This window comes from Neovison vison, chromosome 12, assembly GCF_020171115.1.
Source record: "Neovison vison isolate M4711 chromosome 12, ASM_NN_V1, whole genome shotgun sequence".
NCBI classification, from domain to species: Eukaryota; Metazoa; Chordata; class Mammalia; order Carnivora; family Mustelidae; genus Neogale; species Neogale vison.
The window spans coordinates 10736333-10759973 of record NC_058102.1 but is presented as its reverse complement, the minus strand read 5'-3'; the positions used below and the strand labels follow the sequence as shown (position 1 = coordinate 10759973).

General features: G+C 51.5%; 1 protein-coding gene across 3 annotated transcripts in view; it reads right to left on the bottom strand.

Annotated features, from left to right (window-relative positions):
- RAC2 (Rac family small GTPase 2) overlaps window positions 1-23641 on the bottom strand; it is a 59743-nt gene that overhangs the window by 14449 nt on the left and 21653 nt on the right. For 2 of the 3 annotated variants that reach the window (XM_044227292.1, XM_044227294.1), the window contains exon 1: window positions 1256-1414. The exons of the other annotated variant lie outside the window; for it this stretch is intronic. In XM_044227292.1, coding sequence (XP_044083227.1) covers window positions 1256-1290 — 35 coding nt within the window. In that variant the 5' untranslated portion in view covers window positions 1291-1414. Of the gene's footprint in view, window positions 1-1255; window positions 1415-23641 lie in introns of those variants that run through there. 3 annotated transcript variants of the gene reach the window in all.

Sequence of the window (23641 nt, the reverse complement as noted above, 5' to 3'; positions counted from 1 at the left end):
ACTTCCTGTTCTGAGGAGGCCGGCCACCTTCTCCCCTCCACTGCCCTGCCCAGAGCTTGCCACCAAGGTGACTTTGAATGACTGGGACGTTGGCTTCAGCCCTCCTCTCCTCGGATCAGATACAAAGAGGAAGTGAACAGAGCCCAGCCTGCGGGCAGATAAGGCCAGGCGGGTGCATCGGAATCAGCTGAGGGCTGATAAGGGACCCGCTCTCCGGAGACCTATCAGAGCCGAAGTTCGTCTGTCCTGTCAGGGACGCTTGACCGGGGCCAGGAAAGATCTGAGTCTCTCCAAGCCTCAGGCTGCCCCTCTGTAGAACGGGAGCGTTGGAATGAAAGTTTGCCAGCTTGAGATGCTGGGGTTTGCTGGATTGGACTCCCAGGAAACCCCAGGAGGCACCTTGTGGGCTGGGGCCTGAGACACTGTGGAAGGCTAGCACCGGAGACCGGCAGATCCGGCCTCTTAGACCTTGTTAGAAAGAGGCCCACGGGGACATGACAACCCAAGGTCACTGTGCTCCCCACAGCCCAGAAGACCCCTCAGCCCAGCCCAGCCTGCACCGACCCTCCCAATCACCCTCCCATCGCTTCTTTCCTCCACTTTCCCTTTATGCCCCTCCCCCTCCTGCTTCTCACCCACATCCCCCACACATCCTCCCCAGCCAGGCAGGGTGCAGGGGGGGGGAGGGGAGAGCCAGGCAGGGAGGAGGAGAGGAGGTTAATAGTTATTGAGCACACTATGCCCAGCACAGGCACTCAAAATAGGTCAGGTGACCCCACATCAATCCCAGGGGCGTGGTCTCTTCCCAGATGGATGAACAGAGGTTCAGAGAGGCTCTGTGGCTTGCCCAAAGACACACAGCTATGCAAGCCAGATACTAGAGCCCAGATCAGCCTGAGGACAAAGGCCAGAATCTTGGCTCTCCACTCCTGCACCTGCATCCGCAGAGTTGAAGACCAGTCCCCTAAGAGACGTGCTCCAGGTCTCGGGGTGCAGAGGAGGGGCCCCAGGCACCTCCACCCTCCGTCCTGTGCCCTCCAGCCACCTCCACCCAAGCAGCTTCCGGAGTGAAGCAGGCAAAGAGGGTGAAGCTGTCCTCTGCCCACCTCAGGGGCTCTCTCTGGATCCCGGGACAAGAAGGGAGCAGCTCCTCCCGGCTGCCTCCCAGGGACTCCTATTTGGGCAGGACAGGCATATCTCAGGGTACCCCCGCCGAGAGCCTCAGCCAGGTGAGGAAGTTCAGTCAGGTACCTACCCATCTCCCACCACCACACACTTGATGGCTTGCATCGTGTCCGGGACCTGGGAGGCAGCGCTGGTGACAGCTCAGGGCACAGAGGGTTTCTGCGGGCTCCAGGGGTTGGGAGAGCCTGGCAAGGCGCCCCGGCAGAGGAGCAGCCACAGCAGGACAGGAGGCAGGAGGAAGCGGAAGTGGAACTTACCCAAGCTGCTGCCCCAACAACCGTTTGCAGAAGGCGGAGCGTGCGGTCTGGCAGAACAGCTCGGGGCCCCTCAGGTGCTGGGCTGGGGCACCCGCGGGAGACCTGGGTACCCTCTGGGCTGGGGTGTCTCTTCTTGCCCCTGGGGCCAGGCCAGAGCTGTTCTCCAAAGACTTCAGGCTTCCAGGAATTCAATGGATCTAAATTCTAAGTGTTAAGCATTTAATGAGTACCTACTGTATGCTGGGCATAGTATCAGGCGCTGGTGAGTTCAGCCTTGCAAAAGGTACAGCTGATCCCTGGGAAGATGCCAGCTGACACATGTGTCAGTAAAACAAGGCAAGAAGCGATGGCATCATGGGGGATCTCCAGGGAGGGGACCTCAGAGCTACACAGAGGGAGAGCTGGGGCCCATGAGCATTTGAGCTAGCACCCAAAAGCTGGTGCTAGAGAGAGGGCACTCCAGGTGAGGGGATTGCATGAGCAAGACACAAGGCTCCCCCCAAGCAGGTGCAAGGATGGGGATCCCAGAGTGTGGAAGGATGGGAGAGGCAAGGAGGTGGGGGGCAGGTGGGGGGCAGGTAGGGGGCAGGGGCCTGCAGAGGGAGAAGGGGAAATAAAAGGGAAGTGATGGGCAGTGCTCCGCATGAGCCATTCTTGTGCTGGAGGCAGCCTGGGGGGACCAGGCACCCCGGGCTGAGGCCCTGCAGCACATCTTAACGATGGACAAATGGAGGGTCCAAGAAGGCAGCGGACTCGCTAGGACCACCGGCCTGAAATCAACCCCAAGCCAGGTGACTCCAAGTTCTTCTGGCACCTCAGCTGCCGAAGGGACAAAGCCTTGGTTCTGTAGCTCATGGGAGGGTGAGTGGCCCCACCTCCGCCCTTAGCCATGAGTCAACTTGGGATCTGAGCAGCAAAGCCTCTCCCCGTGGCCTCTGAGTTCACCTGGTTCCTACCATTCCTTTTGCCACTGCTCCCACACCCAATCCAAGAAAGAAGCAGAGCCAGTGGTCAGCCAGGTTGGACTGTCACTTAGGACGAACCAGGAAACCCCGGGACAGTGGCCAGCTCCAATAGGTGGCCAGTCAGTGATCAAAACCAGCCAACAAACTTGGGTATCTTTCCCCTCTCCTTTGCATAAACTGAGCTGAGATGGGGGGGAAACACTTCACGGTGCTTAGACCGGGTCAGGAAGGGCAGTGGCCCCACCCCCTCCAGGACCCACCCTGGGCTTCCTCCCTCACAAACCCCCTAAGGACTTTCTTCTGGGTGTCCCGCTGTTCCGACCTTCTCTGTCCCATCCACTGCTCCCCTAGAGCAACCCCCGTTGACCTAAACAACGACAGCAAAACCTAAATGCGATGTGATATCCTGGCTTGGATCTTGCAACAGAAAAAGAACGTTAGTGGGAAAAGTGGGAAAATCCAAATAAAGTCCGAAATTGAGTTGACAGTATTGTCCCAATGTTCATTTCTTAGTTTTGACAAAGGTACGGTGGTTACGTAAGTGAGGTTGATGTAAGGGGAAACTGGGTGACGGTTAGAGGTGAATTCTCTTACTATCTTTTTGACTTTTCTGTAAATCTAAAATTGTTCCAGAACAAAATGTTTATTTATTTAAAAAGAACAGAAAAAAAAGAAGAAGAATGCACCTCTTTGGGGAGACATGGTATGACTTGGGAAGGGTAATATGTATGGGTTTTGTCCCCTGTTCTCCCCTCTAGGGCGGGACTTCCTTTTGCAGTGAACAGCCTGCCCGACCACACAGGGCCCTAGTGGTCCTCCAAACTGAGCAAGCCACTTCTCCAGACAACCCACGCAAAATCCTCCCTGACTTAAGGCCATCAGACTCCCTCCTTCATTTTGCATGCCTCCAATGATACACCACTTGAATACCTAGCACTGGGCTTGCTACTTCAGGGAACAAAACCACAGATTAGAAAGCTGGCCCCGAAGAACTCGTGCTTCACTGTGAGTGACCCAGGTACCCTGAAACTGCTCTCTTGGAATGTCCCCATCTGCAGGCGGCCCGCAGGCTGTGTGGACGGGCCAGGGTTGGCAGAGGAACAAGATGGAAAGTGAGCAGCCTGGACGGCAGCATCCGGGTGGCCGTAGGACTGGAAGGACAGGGGCCACAGCTGTGTGCCTCCAGCAGGAGATTCGCAGCTCTAAATACATGACTGGAGGGGGCGCTGTTCCCCCACTTTATAGATAAGGAAACCAAGGCACAGAGAGGCTCCCTGACTTGCCGGAGGACAGACACACTTGTGGCCACTACACTGGGGGTGAATTTAAGTTCTCCTTATATGGGTTCTCCCTCTTTTCACAGATAGGGAAACTGAGACCCAGTCCTTGTGCCCAGGACAATGATGCCGCAGTCCCGGCCTCCGTGCCAATCCTCCCCACTTTATCTTTTTTCTTCTTTTTGAAGGGTCCATCTTGAGATGTAATTTACATTTAATAAACAGATCCATTTAAAGTGTACAGTTCCATTCATTTTGATGGAACTATACACCCATGAACCCTTCGCCATGATCAAGATACAGCCATGATCAAGATACAAAACATCACGGGCACTTCCACCACTGTGAGAAGCTCCTTCCCTCCCCTCACCACACACAGAAGCTCTGATGTGTTTTCTGTCATTCTACATGACTTGGTATTTTCTAGAATTTCACAGAAATGGAATCGCGCAGTACGGACCCTCCGCAGAAGGCTGCTTCCATTCAGCATGTTTTGGAGACGCAGCCGTGTTGCTGCCTGAGCCGGGCCCGACCCCTCTCCCCAGTGGGCTGGCTCCCGAACGGGAATGTGTCACCGTGTGGTTACTCATTCAGTCCTGTCCTCTTTTAACCACACTGAATCACAGAACCGCGGGGCCTCTGGGCATGCGCACAGAGATCACCAAGGCCATGTTTACCCAACCCCGCCCTTGCACCACTGGTATCCAGTGCTTGGTTCCACAGAGCAGCCGTCCTGGCCCTGCTCACATACCTCCAGTGACGGAGAGCTCATTTCCTGAGGAGACAGTCTCTTCCATCCTTGGGCACCTGGGACTGTTACAAAACCCTTGTTCATTTCAGCCTCAATCCACCTCCCTAGACGGTCCTCCCAGAGGTCCCCTAACTCAGGCCACTCAGATCTGGACACTCCCTCCTCCTTATCACAGGCCTGAGGATTTGTGTTGGTAAATGTTTAAACTTCTACTTCTAGTTGGGTTATTTTTGCTGGGATGTAACCTTGCATGGTGTGAATGTATCAGAATGTACTTATCCCATCTCCTGTGGACAGATAGGAGTGAGGTTTGCAAAACTTGCTTTACAAACAGCTCTGCTATGATACATGCAGACCGCTGGGGGTGGTGGGTGAGGTTTCTCTAAAACGGAGCCCCAGAGCTAGAGGCCCTATACATCTTTTCTTTCAATAGAGTGAGGAGTCATGCTTCAGGAGTGCTCGGGGTCCACATTCTCGGCCACACTTGGCCTTGTAGGCTTTACATTTTGGTCAACTTCATGGATGTGAACCACCATCTCATTGTGGGTTTTTTTTTTCGGGGGGGGGATTAGATTTATTTATTTAATTAATTTTTAAATATTTCTTTTATTTATTTATTTGACCCAGAGAGAGAGAGAGCACAAGCAGGGAGAGCAACAGGCAGAGGGAGGAAGAGACGCAGACTCCTTACTGAGCAGGGAGTCCGATGTAGGACCCCATCCCAGGACCCTGGGATCACGACCTGAGCCGAAGGCAGATGCTTAACCAACTGAGCCACTCTCATTGTGGTTTTAATTTATATTCACTTACTTCTGGTCCTATTAGCATTTTTGCAAGTGTTTATTGGCTGTGTGTGTTTCCTGTTACCTAAATTGCCTCTTCATATTTTTTTGGTCCATTCTTTTATATTTATTTGGGGAAGTTCTTTGTATACTCTGATTTCCAAATTTACATTGCTATATGCATTACATGTCTTTTTTCCAGTGTTTGGGGTGTCATCTCATCAGTTGTGGCTTTTAATAGTTTTTATTTGAATGTAGCCTCATATAAACTTCCCTGATGATGTTGTTTTTGGACTGAGTCATAAGAAATCCTACCCTACACCCCCCGTTGCATAAAGATGTTCTCTTATGTTTTCTAAAGCTTTTAAAGTTTGGGGGCACCTGGGTGGCTCAGTCATTAGGCATCTGCCTTTGGCTCAGGTCATGATCTCAGGGTCCTGGGATTGAGCCCCACGCCAAGCTCTCTGCTCAGCAGGGAGCTTCCACTTCCCTCTGCCCCTCTCCTATCATTCTCTCTCTCTCATTCTCAAATTTTAAAAGATTTTATTTATTTGACAGAGAAAGACACAGCAAGAGAGAGAACACAAACAGGGGGACTAGGAAAGGGAAAGCAAGCTTCCCACAGAGCTGGGAGCCTGATGCACGGGGCTCGATGCAGAGCTTGATGCGAGTCTCGATCCCAGGACGCTGGGATCATGACCTGAGCCAAAGGCAGACGCTTAACACCTGAGCCACCCAGGCGCCCCCAAATAAATGAAATCTTGAAAAAATATAAAGCTTTTAAAGTTTTGCTTTTCATGTTAAGGCTTTACACACTCGGGGTGGATTTTAGGATATGGTGAGATACGGAGTTAATTTTGTCTTTTCCATCAACTGCTCTGGCATGATTCACTGAGGCGTCCCGCCTGCCTTTCCCCAGGGAGCCGCAGCCCGCCCACCTGTCCCCTAGCAGGTGTCTTCCCGGGTATGAGTCCACCCCGAGCTCCTCTGCCTGTGAGTCAACTCATCTTCCCTGAAGCCGACACAACATTGCTTTAATTACTGAAATCCTCTGCCAGGTCTCTATATCTGGCAGGGTAAAAATTCTCTTCTCTTGAGCTCCTTCAAAATGGTTATCAGTGACCATGTGCTCTTTCATAGGAATTTGAGAATAAGCTTGTCATGTTCCAAGAAGAACCATGTCAGGATTCTAATTAGAATCTGGTTCAATTTATAGAGGAATTTGGGCAGAATTGACATCTTTGTGATATTCAGGCTTCCTACCCATTAACATGTTATATTTCCTCTTTATATCTTTCAATAAAGTTTTATAACTTCCCCCCAGAAAGGTCATGCACATTTTCCCACCAGATTTATTCCTTGATAACTTATTACTTTCAGTGTCATCATAACGAACACCTTTTGAAATTGCATTTTCTGTTTGTTGCTTCTATGCGGAAAAATGTCAAATTTTGCATATTGGACTTATATTATACTTATATGCCATACGGATGAAATTCTTGTTATAATTTATCTAGAGATTTTGCTACTAACAAGTCTAAGACTGTCTTTGTAGTTAGCCTTCATTGGTGGAAAATGACAGTTTTACTTCTTCCTTCCCAAGTTTTATAATATTAATGTCTTGGGTTGTTTGGAGCCTTTACGATGGTCTTGAACAGAATCCGTGATCCTCTCTGTTTTATTTCTGATTTTTGGAAGAGTGCTTCGAGGGTTCCATCATTAAAGATGATATAGGTTCTTGGCAGGTATTCTTATCCGTTAAAGAAGTTTCCTTGTTATTGTTAGTAATGGCAATTCTGTTCTGTTTTTATCACCAGTGTTTAATTTTACCGAATGCTTTTTTTCTGTGTCTATGGAGATGTGAATAACACTAATCCATTTTGTTGGTGTTCAACTACCCGTGCATTCTTACATAAACCCAACTTAGCCCCTCTGGGGAATGCTGCTGAACGTCCCTCATTAGCCACTGTCTGCTTCTTCTTTTTCTTTTTAGTAACAATCCACGGGTGGACAGAGCAGCCCCTTCTGGTTCCTGCGCAGACATATCCCACCGCTCCACTGCATTTTACCCGCTCCTAGGACGCTGTCCTGGCTTTTCTCTTCACACCCTTGGGGACACTGTCCTGGCTTTTCTCTTCACACCCTCGGGACCATCCCAGCCACTGCAGGGTTCCCACCACCATCCCCAGACCTGCCGGAGATTCCTTCAGCTGACCCCAGACATCCATCGGACCATCCAACTCAATGTCCCCCCTTTCCTCCCCTCCCAGTACAACACAACCATCCCACCCCCCTAACCTGAGACCTAGACAGCAAACTTTTTTTTTTAAGTTTTGTGGTTCTATTTTAATATTTTCACGTTACCCTTGAATGAGTAATACATTCACCTGGTCCCACGCAAAAGAACTTATCATGATAAGTCAGCCTTCTGACCCACCGCCAAGCCACCCAGTCCTTCCTAAGGAGGCCACCTCCATTGCCAGTTTCTTGTATGTCCTTCCAGGGATCTAACAGCAGGAAAAAAAATTAAAAAAGCATTCTTCACTTCCTTTCTCTGACCCCCAAAAGAAGCCCACGCTGCCCAGTGTCCTGCACTTTGCTGCTTTTCCTTTATTGTTTACCTTGAAGTTTGTTCCGTGTTCGTTCAGAATGAGCTTCCTTCTTCATTTTTGCAGCTGAATGCCATTGCTTAGGCGTGCCACAATTACTCTGATTAGCTCCTACAAAAGGGCAGGTAGGTTCCCTCCCAACCCGCCTTGACTTCTTCCACAGTGAGGCCCAAGTACCACAGTGCACCTGCGCAGTTCCACCAGGTGTGAGTATCTGAAGGCCCCGCCCCCTTGGGAGGGCTCCTGGGTGACAGGGGCGTCCTTCCGGCCAAATACCTGGGGGGGGGGGGTAGTACCTATTCATTCTCCCCCCAGCAGTGCCTGAAAGCTCATCTCCCTCGTTCTCACCAATAGTCTTTCCGAAGACTGTCTTATTCCAGACGCTCCTGGAGGCAGTGATAGTCCAATGTCGATTTGCATTCCTTTTAGTACGAGTGAGCGTTTTTCCAGGGGGTTAAAAGCAATTTTCAATTTCCCTTTTCTGTGAGCTGGGTTTTTATACCCTTTGCTCATTTTCTTGCTTGGTGTCCTGGCTTTTCATTGATTTCCACATTAGGGAAATGAGCTGTCCGTCAGTCCCATCAGTGGTGTTTCCCCCGTTCCGTCGCTGGCTTCGCTCATGGCGGTTGGAGCCGTGAAGACATTTTCATATCGATATTGTTCAGTTCATTGGCGATTCTCAGAAAGGCCTCTGCCACTCTGAAATCACATTTAAAAAACGCTCTCCCGCAGCATATCTGCCTGCAGTGTTAAGGTTTAACTTTTTACATTTGGGCTACACCGCACAGAGCAGATGCAATTTGTTTTCCAGGTGGCTGCCCGGCGACCAGCGCCATTTACCTTGACAGTGTATTTTCTCCCGGCTCCCTGAAAAGCTGCCTTTAGCTTCTACACATTCATTCACCCGTTTGACTATTCCTGGGTGGGTCATTGTTCCCTCCACTCAGTCTCCAGCCCCAGGCCCCCCTGGGGGCCCCCATGGTCCCTCCCTCCTACTATTTGTCCACTTAAGCTCCCACTTCCAGCCCACAGCTTTAGCTAAGAAGGCAGGCAGGGGAGTGTTGGTGCTGGGGGCTGTGGGAGGGGGGCTGGGAGCTTTCCCAACTGTCAATGGGATCCTGTTCACCCTCGGTGTGAGGCTCACTCTGGTTCAGGGACAGAGGGTCCCCATCCTGGTCCCCACCCCCACACTTCTGTCTGTCTATCACGCCCTGGGCAGACCCCTGGAAGCTTCAGAGCCACACTCAGCCTGGCCATGCACCTGCCATTCCCTCCGCCCCAAATCCCTGTCCTCCCCATCTGCCTGACTGGATCTTATTTCTCCCCCAAGACTCAGCATTGGGTGTCCCCCCCGGGCCGGGCCCCAGCACCCTCTGCTTACCTCCCCATTCCTTAGCCTTCTTATGGAGGCATAGGAACAGAGACCCCAACCCCAGCGTGTCTGGCAGCCTTCAGGCACGCACACCAATGGCACAGAACAAGCCAAGGTATGGACGCACCGTTGCTCTAGACAGAGCGAGGCAAGGAGTCTTGGGAGCGCTTCTCCACTCCATGCATGGTATCCTCCCCATCTTATCCAATGGGTGGGTCTTGGGTTTTGACTCTCAAAGTCCCCTTCCTCCTCCTTGGACCCAGGCCATTTGACCCCTTCTCTCCTGCCTTTCTGCCAGCTTCACTGCTGGGCGACCCAGGGGACTCTGATGCTGAGTGGGGAGGGGAAGACACTTTCAATCCTGAGGAGGGGGTGCGGAGAGGACGACCTCCTGCCGGCAAGTCCCCTGGGCCGGAATAGGTTGACATGCACAGCGCATCACACCGCACATATGTAACAAGCCAGTCCTGGGTGCGAGGCCCCTGTGGACATGGCACTGGTCAAAGCCAAGTGCCTGCCCCAGGGAGCTCAGGGGCTGCTAGGGACACAGACAATACACAAGTTAATACATATAATGAGAATATAAGTGGCAAAAAGTGCCACGAAAAGCTAACAAGGGAGATGAGGAAGAAGAGAAAGAGAAGGGGAAAAGTCAACGTGATTAGAAGCCAGATTGAGCTCTGCAAAGATGGGGAAAGGGTACAGCGGGCGGAAGGACCCGCTGAGGGGAAAGGCGGGAAGGAGTTCGAAGTGTTTTCAGAGGCGGCAAGAAGGCGGGTGGAGCTCAGTGAAGGGCACACACAGAGGGATGGAAGGGCCTGGAAGCACCAGTGACCACCTCGCCTTCCTTCCACGAGCAGGAAACGGATCCGCATCGCGAAGCGCCCTCTGGCGGCCGAGTGAGGAAGAGCCCCTAGCGGGACAAGGGCAGAAGCCGGCAGTTTGTCCTCACCAAGATGCCCAGGCGAGAGGGCCAAAGGCCGGGACCAGGGAGGTGATGGCGGAGGACAGGAGAAGTGGCAGAACCCAGGATGTATTCTGTGGGGTCTATAGGATTTGCTGATGCAGTCAGCAGGATGGCACCAGTTTCATTGCGAAGATGGACGTGCCCTTCAACCAGAAAGCAGTGATTGGGAGGAGAGGGTTTGCAGGGTCAGCAATCAAGGCTTCTATTCTGGATATTTCGGTTGAGAAGCCTGTCAGACAAAGGCAGGTCGAGTGCGTTGCCTGATGAGTCTGGAGCAAGGGGAAAGATCCAGGGTAGCTATGAGCTTGGAGTTGTCCCAATGTAGAGACACTCAAAGCTGCAGGAGGTCTCCCAGGGGAGAAGTCCCGCTCAAAACAGGCAGGACCACCGGCGTGACCAGAAGCTCCCTTCCATTGCCAGCCTCCCCATACCAGACAGAGGAACTGGGAGGGGGTAGGAGGCAGGAAAATCCCTTCTACCACACATGCCCATCTGGGGCATATCTGTGTCCAGGTTTCCCGTCCCCGCCCTCAGCCCCTCCTCGCCAGCTGCCCTGTCCTCTCTTGGGCCACTTTCCCAGACCCCCATCCCCCTGCACTCCCAGCCAGTAGCCCATTCTTAGATCTCTCGCCCTGCACAAGACCCTTAGCGTCCTTCTTCTTTGTCCTTCCTACCACATACGTGGCTGGTCCCCACCCAGTAGCCTAGACCTCCTGACCCACCCCACCTACCCCTGTGGACACCACTTCAGGCTCAGCAAGATCCCGTGGGCTCAACCATCCTCTTGCTGAGCCCCGAGTGCTTTCCTACACACACACACACACGCCTCCCCTGACCACATTCTGGAACCACCAACCTCTCCTTTGGATGAGCTCAGCTTCCACCCACCAAACCCGTCCTGAGACAGCCCTTGTCCCCCTGCACTTTCCATCTCCCACTGGAGGCACCTGTGTGATCACGGCCGCCTCTGCTACAACCACTCCTCAATGTGCAGCTGCCAAGAGCGGCAGGTAGACAACCCCCCTTCCTGACCTCAGTCCGCAGAGTCAAAGGCACAGCCACAACCACAGCTGGAAGGGACCTGAGAGAAACGGCGTTCTGAGCTTTCTAGGCTCTACGGTTCAAGGTAGCACAGCAGAGGGGGAAGAGCAGAGGGCAAAGTGAGCCGACCCACAGCTTCATCTCAGGCCCCATTCTCCCAGATTCTTGGCATCGCCTGCCTGGGAGCTACGGACCCCCTTTTAAGTACTTTCCAAACGCTCATCTTGCATTGCTTTGGGTCCCTTTGCCAGGCTCTGGGTATCCGCTGACTCTCTCTCATGGCAGAATCCTGGCAACAGAGGCCTGAACACGCACTGGGTTATTGTCTCGTTCAGCAAAATGTCAGGAGCGGGCAGCCCAGGCCTGAAGCCGCAGCCCTGTGAGGCCATCAGGAGCCCAGGCTCATCCTGGTTTTTGGCCCCAGCATTCCTAGCGTTTGTCCTGCCTCTCACGCTTGCTGTCGTCGCTGCAAGATGGCGGCTGCGCCTCCTGGCCTCCCACCACGTGTCAAGTGGCAAGAAAGGGGAGGGGAAGGGGGCCCAAATGGCCTTCTCCTGAGAGAATTCCCTTCTGTTCAGGAAGGGATGCCCTCCCCAGGGACTTCCTCCTTAACCAGAATCACATGGCCACCTTGGCCACAAAGGACACTGGGAAATGATGTGGCTTTCCAGACTCTGTCACAGAGGAAGGAAATTGGGAGACTTGAGGGAGTCAATCTTTAATATTTGTCACAGCCATAAAGGGAATTCATTGGTTTATGTAATCAAGGTGTCCAGGCTTCAGGTTTTGGTGCATCCAGAAGCTCATCCAGACTCCATCTTCTGCTCTCCATCTGCCCACTCACGTCCTGTCAGGATCCCTGTGGTGGCACCAGGAGCCCCAGATTTGCATCATCCTCCCCGCTGGAAGTCGCAACTGAAAAGGAATCTCATTTTACTAGTTGTTCCAGCAAAAACCCCACGGTTGAATCACATTGGCCCTACCTTGGTCACTGGTTCCCTCTTGAACCAATCACCACAGTCAGAAGATGGAATGTTACGAGCTGGACATTCGTCTTGCCTTCCCCATCCAGTTCCTGGATCTAGGGATGGAGTCAACCTCATATATCCTGTGGACTGGAAGCAGAGGGGTGGCGGTCCCAAAATACCTACCTCTGAATAAGGTAGAGCAGATGCTCCCATAAGCATCAATGACCAAGACCTCGAGCTCCCACCCTTGCCTTCCCCGACTAGTCTCCTCCTTTCCTTCTACCTCTCCGACCTCATCTTCAGTTCTGGGTCCTTCTCGCAGCTTGGACCCCACAAGGCTGGTTTCTGTGGGGATCTGAACTTGACCATCCAAAGCTTCCATGAACAGGCACTTGCAGTCCTGTGACCTCACGGTCACCCTCACGTTGATGACCCCCAGATATATTTCCCCAACCTAGATCTTGCCATGGAGCTCCAGATCTGCTGAAGGAGCCAATTTTTACTATTTGCTGCAGCCATAAAATCACATGACATCAAGGTTTCCGTCCTACCCATGTTACATGGACAGTTCTGCGGTATTCGATAGAGTCATAATGTCATACAACCGGCACCGCCCTTCGTCCCCAAAGCCCTCGCCATCTTGTCAGACTTGTCATCTCTGTCATGACACATTAACTTCTCACTCCCTCTTTCCCCAGTCCCTGGCACCCACCCTTCTATTTTCTGCCTCTGTGATTTTGACTAATCTAAATACGTCATGTAAGTAGAATCATACGGTGTTGGTCGGTTTGTGGCTTCCTTCACTGAGCACCAAGAACTCAAGGTCCATCCATGTTGTAGCGTATGGCAGGATCTCCTTCCTTTTTAAGCCTGAATAATATTCTGGCGTGAGGAGGCTGCACATTTGCTTATCCATTCATTCATCTGTCAGGGGCACGGGGGTGGTTGGTGCATTTTAACTACCTTGGATATTGCTGTGGTGAACATGGGTGTACAGATATCTCTCCAAGACCCCGCTTTCCATTCTTGGGGGTGGAGCCCCAGAAATGGAGTTGCCAAACCGTCTGGTGATTCTATTTTCCATTATTGGAGGAGCCGCCATACTGTTTCCCACAGCAGCTCCGCCATTTTACCTTCCTGCCAACAGTGCCCACAGGTTGCAATTTCTCCACATCCTTGCCAGCACTTGTTTTTGGTTTGTTTGTTTAATAAAAGTCATCCTAATGGGTGTGAGGTGATATCTCATTGGAGTTTGGATCGGCCTCTCCCTAATGTGAGCGATGTTGAGCATCTCTGCACGTCCTCGTTGGCTATTTGTAGGTCTTCTCTGGAGAAACCTCTATTCAAGTCCTTTCCATTTTTTAATCAGGCTGGGTTTTTGGTTTTTTTTGTTTTGTTTGAGTAGGCTCTTCGCGGGGAGCCCGACATGGGGAATGAACTCACGACCCTAAGATCAACCTTGAGATCAAGATCTGAACTGAGATCAAGAGTCATACACTTAACCAACTGAGCTACCCAGGTACCCCTGTTGTTGTTGTTTTTTAATTTTAGAAGTTTGGGGGGTTCTCTGTATGTTCTGGGTGTTAATATCTTATCAGATATAGGATTTATAAATATTTTCTCACATGTGGGCTGTCCTTTTACTCTGTTGATGCTGGGGGTTTTTTTTATTTTTAAATTTATTTATTTATTTATTTGACAGACAGAGATCACAAGTAGGCAGAAGGCAGGCAGAGAGAGAGGAAGGGAAGCAGGCTCCCTGCCGAGCAGAGAGCCAATGTGGGGCTGGATCCCAGGGCCCTGGAATCATGACCTGAGCCGAAGGCAGAGGCTTTAACCAGATGAGCTACCCAGGCGCCCCTGGTGCTGGGTTTTGATGCAGAAAATTTTTAATTTTCAGAGCTCCCCCAGGATGGGCAGCCAGGATGCAAACTCAGGCCATGTGAATGCAGAATGCAAGTTCTTAACTACAGACAGATAGACAGATGGACAGGTGACGAAGGGATGGATGGTGGATGATGGAGGGAAGCTGGGAGGGGGAACAAAGGAATAGTCAGGGGGATTCCATGAGAGCCTTCTGGAACTCCAGCTACAACCCAGCCACACCCCACCTGCCCCCTCCCCCCAACACACCTGAGCGAGGGTGAGGTGTGGAACCCCATCACCCCAGGCACAGAATCAAAGGGGAACTCAAAACTTACAGAACAAGTTAAATAATATTTTGTGATATTTTTATTAATCAGTCAAAGCAATAAATCATGGTGGACAAAATACCCACCACTTAAATAAAGATAGGATCTAAACCAGCCTTTGTGTGACCTCACCCACCTCCCCTTGGTCAGGGCCCCACCTACCAACCCTCCCCCGCCCCACTACTTCACCTCCACCGGTGACCTGAGGCCAGCAATGGAGGGTCATGAGGGACAGAGTGGAGAGAGAAAGGGAAGACAGGGTCAGGGTTGCTGAGCTCTGCTCAGCCTCCAGTCCCGGCCACAGTCACTGCCCAAAGACACCCCCCACCACCACCATCCACCCTCCCCACTCCCAACCCCCAAGGCCCAGGCTGTGGCTTCTCTGGATGTAATCCCTGAAACCACCACAGGGAGGAGCCCGCGAGCTGCCTTTGGTCTCTGGGTTTCCGAGGAAGGGGACACATTCCATGGGTGTCCAAAGGGACACCTACCATGCCACCCTAGGCCCCCTACCACACCCCCAGCTGACTTCCAGAAGCTGAGGATCCAAGCCAGGCGCTCCCAGTGCCCCACGGCTGGCCCAATGCCAGCTACCTTTAGTGTATTCCTCCATGAAACCCCTCACACCCATCCCCATAGGAAATGTCATTTTCTCCAGTTTTGTGGAAAAGGAAACCAAAGCCCAGAGAAGGAGAGAACAAGCATTCGGGCATGTCTAAGGGCTAAGGGAGCAAAAGTCCCATCTTCCAGAGTTGGAGATCAAGGCTGAGCATGGCCGAGTGACCCAGTTCCCATCACGTGGCCAGGCGGGACAGAGCCAGTGAGGGAGGGCTGGCTTTGTCTGAGAGCAAGCCCCGTGTTCTTTCTGTGCCCTCATGCCCCCCACTGGGACCCCCACCTGGGAGGCCCCAAGTCTTGGCCTCAAAACTCAGGTCCAAATAGAAGGCTCTAGCAAGTGGGAGTCAGGAGTCCTTTCTCTCCTCTCCCTCCAGGAGCTGACACTGGGTAAGGTGCGTCCCCTGTCTGTGCCAGGCCTGTCTCAGGACCCCCCCTCCGTGGGGCCACACGGAGAAACCAGACATGGCCTCCTCCCCAGCACACGGAGCCTGAGGAGCCGCTGAAGGGATAGAAAAGGCAGTAGGAAAAAAGAATGAAAACGACCCTCAGAGTGCTCGGGCTCCCAACCTCCCGCCCCCCGCCACGATTTTCTCTTCATTGGGGGAGAGACCTCAGACACCCCTGACGACCTTCCAGCAAAATGTTCGAGGACTTGGGGGTCACGAGCTCACAAGCTGGGCTATTTCACCCAACTTCTGGATAACTAACAGTTCTGTTGAACAGAGTCGCCCTGCCCATATGGGGAGGGCCGACCTCAGAGCAAAGGTGAAGGTCCCAGCTCAATGCTGGAAACTGCTGGAAATAGCTGGAAACTGCTGATAGACTTCGCTCTCACTTTTTCCCAGAGCTGCACTGGGAGGGAGCGTTACCACCTGACACAGGTCAGCAGTGGGGAAGACACTCTGACCCCAGCCTGCTGGGCAACTGGCTGCCTTAGTTAGACATCACTTGACTGCCGCTGGCCATTGTCAGTCAGGGATCCACAGGCCCTTAGAGTTGATGTGAGATATCCCTGGCCCCCCAACCCTGCTATTATTCATTCAACAATGGCACCACAGGCCAATCAGACAGACCCAGCCTCATCCTTCAGGGTGTTCATGCTCCAGTGATGAAAACCAATTTTGAGCAAGCAGTTAGGGTGTTGGGTTCTAGGATTCTGGCAGAGTATACAGGAGCCATGTGCATTTGGGTTAGGACACAATGCCCAGAGAAAGCACAGTTTAAGCCAAAACCTAAAGCATAGGTAGGAGTTGGCCAGAGATGGGGAGGAGAAAGAGTAAGTCAGGTGGAAGGAGTAGCATATACAAAGGTCCTGGGGCATGAGAACATAGACTGATCAAGACAAAGGAGGATGGTCCCTAGTGCTGCAGCACAGGGCAGCGGACAGCAATCGGCTTCCAGAAGGTCTTGCTGGTCGTGTTGTGGAGTCTCAATGCCATCCGGAGGGCGGCAGGAAACCCCTGATGGTCTTTAAGCAGAAAAATAATGTGACCAGTTGGCTTTCAAAGCAGGATGTCCCAGGCAGCCCCAGCACTACCCAGAGATGACACCAAAGTGGCAGGAAGTGTCAACAGATCATTTTGTTAAAGTCTATAATCACACTTTCGAGCAAAAAAAAAAAAAATGAGCCTCTGAGGTAGACTGAACCTGCCGTAAGTTTAAATCCTCAAGTATCAGATTCCAATCTTTGAAGGACTGACAAAAACTCTAGAGAAGTGACTTCCTAAATAACTTGAATTGCTGTCCCAGAAATATGACTCAGCCGTAACCATAAGAACACAAGTCAGAACCAAAGCTGGGCCGGTTGGCACAGCTGCGTGTTGGCACAGCCCCTCTGACCTTCTGCATCTAAGTCTGTAAATTAGACACTGGAGGTGCCCTTGGGCCAGGAGAATCTTCTGGCCTTTCCTGTTGGGCTGACCACCTCCCGCCCCAGGCCCTCCGCCCCTCCTGCCAGTGGCCCTTGACTCCAGTAGAGTTGCTCCTTCTTAAAAACACTCTGCCCACCGCCACCCCCGCTCCTGGGCACCCCACCTTTTGATCTGTTCTCAACACCACAGCCATCTGCCTCCACTTCCTCAGCTCCCCCTGCCTCACCACCTCCCACCCCGAGCTGCTAACGCACCCGACGCCCAGAGACCTTCACTTCCCCAACACCCACCGGAGGCACGGCTGACCACTTCTTCAAAGGCCCTCACCTCGGGGTCTCAGACCTGCTTGGTTTCCTCCTGGGCCTCCACCTGCTCCCTCCTCCCCACCCCCACCCCCCACCCTGTCCCTGCAGTAGCATTTCCCTCCAGGGTCCCCGTAGGCTAACACCTTGGTTACCACCAGCCGCCCCCTCCATCCCGCCTCCTTGGCTGGGGAAACCTGCCTCCCACCTGCAGCTTCAAATGCCAGATGCTCCGTTTCCCAGGATCCCTGGCCTCAAGGTGATAGCGGGGACCTGCCTGGGCCAAAGGGGATGAGCAGCAGAGCCCTGGTGGGTGTTGCCATCTGGCAACCGGGAGGGAAGCGGAGACACTGCCCCCTACTTGCCCCAGACCGTGGCCCCATCCCACCCCACAGCACGGACACTGAGGTGCACCGGAGGCTTCTGCTTCTTCCAGGCCCCACTCCAGTGAGCTTTCGAGGAGGTAGAGCCCGGGGCCACCTCCTGTGTGCACGTGACACGCACGTGTACATATGCTTGATGTGCAAATACATATTCCTGTTCCCAGCAGAAACTACAGTCCCAGCCCCAAACCCCTGCCGCCTGTGTTGGGAAGGGGAAGTGGGAGTCAGGGAGCCCCTAAATGGAGGGTAGAGTCGGGGGAGGGGGAGACCTGAGGCAGAACTAGGGCCTGGTATCCGGATTCCTCCCAATCCCACCCTTCTCCCCATCTCAAGCCTCTGAGCCTTTGTTCATGCTGTTCCTTCAACCTGGAACCCTTCCCACCTCCCACCTCCCCTGGAGAACACGCTCTGGCTTGACCTTCCGTAGGATTTTTTCCTTTCTTTAACAGATATCCAAGACTCTGGACAGGCATCCCTGCTCCAGGAGGCCTCACTGAATGGGTCTGAGTGAAGCCCCTGCAGCTCCAGCTTTGCCACTGAGGTTTGGCAGTGGCTGTTGAGTTTTCTGTCCCCAACACCCAGCGCTCAGGGTCACACTCAGGAAATCCTGGCGGCCTACTCAGTGTCAAAGGATGACTCTTACCTAACATCTCCCCTCCCCTCGAAATTCCACGCCGAGATCCCATGCTCAGACTCAAACATTTGGGGAGGGTCCACGTTCTCAGACAGCTGAGCTAGGGGGCACCGGAGAAGTGACTGCTTGATACAGGCTGGTGCTTTATCCCAAATACACCTGTACTCTGAATCCTGCCCCATGACCCTTACACGTTTTGCTTTTGCAATCTCCTCCTCCACCCAGAAGGAGGAGATGTTCTTATCTTCCTTTTGCCTGTAAGGAAGCCGACTCGCAGGTCGGTCAGGTCACGTGCCCCAGGCCACCTTGCTAGAGCTGGGATCTGAGTTCAAGCCTCAGATGAACACAGAAAATTCAAACCACCTTAAAGCCCACAACCCAGAGGCAATCTAACTGTTAATGTTTTGGTGAATATCTCCATCACATGTTGGCAGCTAAGGCATCAAACAGGTAAGCCATGAGTCAGAGACACCCATTGGGTTGGCTTTCACCTTGCTCTCCAGCTCAGCATTTTGTAAATTTTTTTTAAGATTTTTTTTTATTTACTTGACAGACAGAGATCACAAGTAGACAGAAAGGCAGGCAGAGAGAGAGGGAGAAGCAGGCTCCCTGCTGAGCAGAGTCCAATGCGGGGCTCTATCTCAGGACCCTGGGATCATGACCTGAGCAGAAGGCAGAGGCTTTAACCCACTGAGCCACCCAGGTGCCCCTTGTAAATTTTTTTAAAAACTAATTGTTTATTAATATCACACCCAAATTTATAAATCCAGTGATTCTTGAAAAACAGAGATCTGGTCATCCCAGACTCTTATCTTTTCAAGGCAACAGTTGGCTCATCCTAAGGACCAGCTGCCCACTTCATATGGGACAAACCTCTCCATTTTGCCTCAAGCCCCACCATTTCCTGTTGTGCCCTCATTTAGCTTACCATCCTGCCCCATGTCAGGCTGACAACCTCTCTCTAGGCATCTACAACAGCTAACATTTATCAAAAACCTACAACAGGCCAACCCACCCCTCAAACGCACTTGACATGGATTAACTTCTTTCATTCTCAAAGTAATGATATGAAGTAGGCATTATTATTATGCCCATTTTGCAGATGAGGCAACTGGGGATTAATTGCCCAAGACCACAGTGAGAGCCAGGCAGCCTGGCCCCAGAGTCTGCCGCTGACCCCCGTTCTATCTGTAAACACTCCCACACTCAGCCCTAGGTTGTTCCATAGCAATCCGTATAGTCTAGGATCATCTGTATCATAAAAACAAGAGAAACTAAAAAGACAAAACTTACCCCTGAAAATAGCAAGAGTGGACATTTGTTGCCTTTTCTATCCAGTTTTTCTTCCTTCAAGGAACTTCCCTTCTTCTGGCAGTTCTGGTGGGACTATCCCTCCCCCTCTCACCTCCCTCCTTACCGGGAGGCTGGGCATGTGACCCAGTCCTGACCAATCATGGCATTCCTCCTATGATATTACAGGGATTGGTCCAGAGATGGGCACATGACCCAGGTCTAGCCAATCAGAGAATTTCCCTGGGATTTTTTTTTTTTTTTGTAAGATGTCTTTCCAAAGTCAAGGGTGATCTGATGTGAGCCTGGCACTGTTTGTGGCTGGGCTGGCTGTCCTATGGACAAATCCCATCTTAGAAGGAAATAGCTCAGACAGACTGAAAGAATGAGCAAGAGAATGAGAGAGAGAGAGAGACATCTTAAGTCTCTGATGTCTATATCTGCAACGTCATCCACATCCCTGACTCTCCAGGAACTGAGCCAGTAAATTCCAGTTTAAGCTAGACTGAGTTACATTTACTGAAAACCAAAAGATGCTTGAATTCTACATCCTCATTATTCTCTTCAATGACTCACACAGGCCCATCCTCGGGACTCAGCACAATTTATTAACTATTCAGTCCCTGATGAATGTTTGACTCTTCCCAAATTCCCCTGTCACCAATGGGTTGGTGGGAAGAACCTTCATGGGCTCATCCTCTTCCACATGTGTACAATTATCTCGCTAGGGGCAACTTCCAGACATGAACTTGGACATCAAATTGTGTTCTGCTGCCCTTGACCTCCACCCCTGCCTTTGGACCATTGAGCCATGGACCATTCCCCAGATCCAGCTTCCTCCTGTCCCTCTGTGCTACAGGCTCCCAGTAAGTCTTGTAGCCAAACCTGGACAAGAAATGACAGGTCAGGGGGATATCAAGCATGTTTGGAAAGCTCCCTCCAAAGCCCCACATGCAGCTGAGGTCTCACAGCCCAGATCCTCAATAGTCCCAAGATTCAGGGGTGCTCCATCTGCCAGGCAGAGGCTCCTTCTAGTTCCAAGTCACGAGAAAGAATGAGAAATCAGAGAAAATTAAGAAAGGGAGGGACTTGAGAGATGATTCATCCCAGACACACACCCTACCCTCTACCTGCAACATCCCACCCAGCCCAGATAACTCAATCATGTGCCCCATGTGGGCCAAGATTTTTGTCTGTCTTGTGCCAATGCCAAGAACAGCATGTGGCACATAGTGGATGTATATACATCTACTGAATGGATGGATGGATGATGGGATCGATGGAAGGTTTACTCCAACTGTGCAGCCAGTTGTGGTTCAAGAGCAGGTTCTGCCCCTTACTCACTCCGTTAAGACCCTCTCTCTGCAGATCTCTTAACCCACATGTAAAGGAGGTCATTGGTTTAGACCATCCCTAAGCTCTTTCCAGCTCTCTTGTCCTCAAGTCACCTATGTCCAACAGGTGAGGAATTCTGAGCTTTGGGGCCATAGAAAGCAACACCTACATGGTTTTACTACAGTTGGATCCAAGTCCTGGACCTTTCCTACTTTTTGTCCGAAGGGTGGTCAGGTCATTAAATTTCTTTCCAAATGTTTGAAATGATGCTTGCCTAAGTGTAGAGTGAGAATGAAGTCAGACAATGCATAATCTGAGCTTGCCTCTTCCTGGCTGTGTGATCTTGAGCAAGTAACTTAACCCCTCTGAACTCAGCTTCCACATCTGTAAAACAGGGATAGTAATACACTTCGTGGGGCTATGGGAAAGGTTCAATGAAAGGATGTGAAAGCACTTAGCACAGTGCCTGGCATGTAGTGAGCACTCCATAAATGCTGGTAGTGGAGGTTGTCTAAAGACCTCCCAGACCCCATGTCTGGAGACTGCTGTGTGTTGTCCCATAACCATCTATGGACTCCACATAGTTCACATGGAAGAAGCAGAGATCCGTTTCAGGGAAAAGGACTGACCTCAGGCCAGAAAGAGCCTCAAAGAGAAGGCTTTTAAAGAAGCTCTTCCCATCTTCATCCTTCTTCCTACCCGAAATTCTGGCACAATGGCTGTAGATCAGGCAGCCACTTTGGGCCATGGGGAGACCTTGAGGATAGAAGAAAAAAGTTAGAGGGAGCCTGGATCCCTGATTCCCAGGCTTCTATGAAAACAGTCCTATATTACCTACCCCAGGTTTCTTTCTCATAAGAGATAAATATACCTCTAATTTCTTTAAACCACTGTTTGGGTTTTCTCTTTCATATAAAGAAATACAATTTTATCTGTCCCCATTTTGCAGATGACCAAAAAAAAAAAAAAAAAAAAAAAAAAAAAAAAACCACCAGGCTCAGATGGGAGAAATTCACAGAGTTAGCCAGGGCTGACTTGGGATTTGAATCCAGGGCCTCATGGTTCCTGTCCTATTAAATCTACCAAACCTATTGCCACCCACAATGAAAGGGTCCTTCCTTCCCAGACTACTTATATACAAGCTATTAGACTTGAACAGAGCTGGAGGGGCAGAGGATGGAGAGATACAATCACAGAAGACTTCACAGAGAAAGTAGTGTTTGAGTTAGGTCTTAGAGAATGAGTTAGTCATAATAACTGAACCATTCAGCCAGCCCTTCAGACAGAACGGGAAGCCCCAGATGCCAGCCTGTGTCCCAAGGCAAGGTACACCCACTGGGGCTGGTGCAGCATTAGGACACATTTCAGGGGTCCCCAATACTACCCTCAGTTTCAGTGATTCACCTGGAGGACTCACAGAACTCCGCACAAAGTCTTACCTACAACTATGATCTATGACACCAAAAGGGTAGAAAGCAAACCCAGCAAAAGTGCCTGGGGTGAGGTCCGCAGGAAGCTGGCATGAAGGTCCAAGAAACCTCTCCCAATGGAGTCACACAGGAGACACTAAATCTCCAGTAGCAAACCATGCAAATGCATGGGGGGTGCCGTCAACTGGGGAGGCTCAGAAGAAACTCAGCCTCCCAGGTGCTTACTGGGGGCTGGTCATGTAGGCACCCTCTGCCCAACATACACCCAACTTGCAGACTCCCAGAAGGAAAGCAGGTGTTCGCTATAACCCACGGTGTTTGCACAGTTTAGGTTCAGCGAGCCTCTCTCCTCAGGGAACAGCAGGAACCCTCCAGAAACCCAAGTTCCCAGACAGCAGCCAAAGGCCAAACTTGCAAGTGGGCCTTGTAATGGATCACAGTCCTGGTTCTGCTGTGTTAACTCTTCTACATGGGGAATGACACCTTCGTTCCCATTTCTGTTTTTGAAGTGACCCAGGAAATGGGTTTTTATGTCTCAGACCCAGACGTGGAAAGAAAAATCTAGTTTCCTATGGAGACCGTTTCAACAAGTTTCTTTGAGAATGACCTTGAGTTGGGCATGAGCCCAAGGGCAGTAGGGGGATTGGTTCCAAGAGTCCTGAGAGCACAGGACTGGCGGGTCTGGTCCTGAGCAGGCCACTAATTCAAGTTCCAACTTGGTCAAGCATATCCAAAAATGAGCCTCGGTTTCCACCTCGATGAAATGAAGGCGTTGGATCTCACGTGTATCAGTGAGCTTTTGCTGTGTAACAAACCACCCCAAGAGTTGGCAGCTCAGAACAGCAAACAATTGTTATTTCTCACAGTGCTACAGGACAACCCTGAGGGCTGGGCTCCACTTAGCAGTCCTTCTCCCAGTGTTGGCCAGGCTCACTCATGAGGCTGCAGTCAGGACAGCTGAGCCATTCTCTGCCTGGCCTCCCATCCTCCAGGAGCTAGCCCAGGCTGGTCCCCATGGCAGCCAGGCAGGCAGGTGGCCAGAGAGAGACCCAGCCCAGATTCAAGGGAAAGAGAAACGGACCCCACCCCATGACGGGAGGAGTGTCACCTGCGAAGTAGCCATGCAGAGGTGGGTGCACACAGGGAAGGGTAGAAAGGGTAGCCAACTTTGGCATCAACCACACTGTCTCCCCTATGTTCTTTTCATTCATTCATTCATCTGTTCATTCATTGTTCTTACCAGACACAGAGACATGGAGGTGACCTTGTCCTCATGGGGCCTCCAGCCTCATAGGGAAACAGATGAATGAATCTATGGGTGCCACAAAGTTACACCATGTGAGCATTTATTTTACAGAAAATTTCTCCACACAAACTTTGTTCCATCAAGAAATTGGATCAACCTGCCAGAA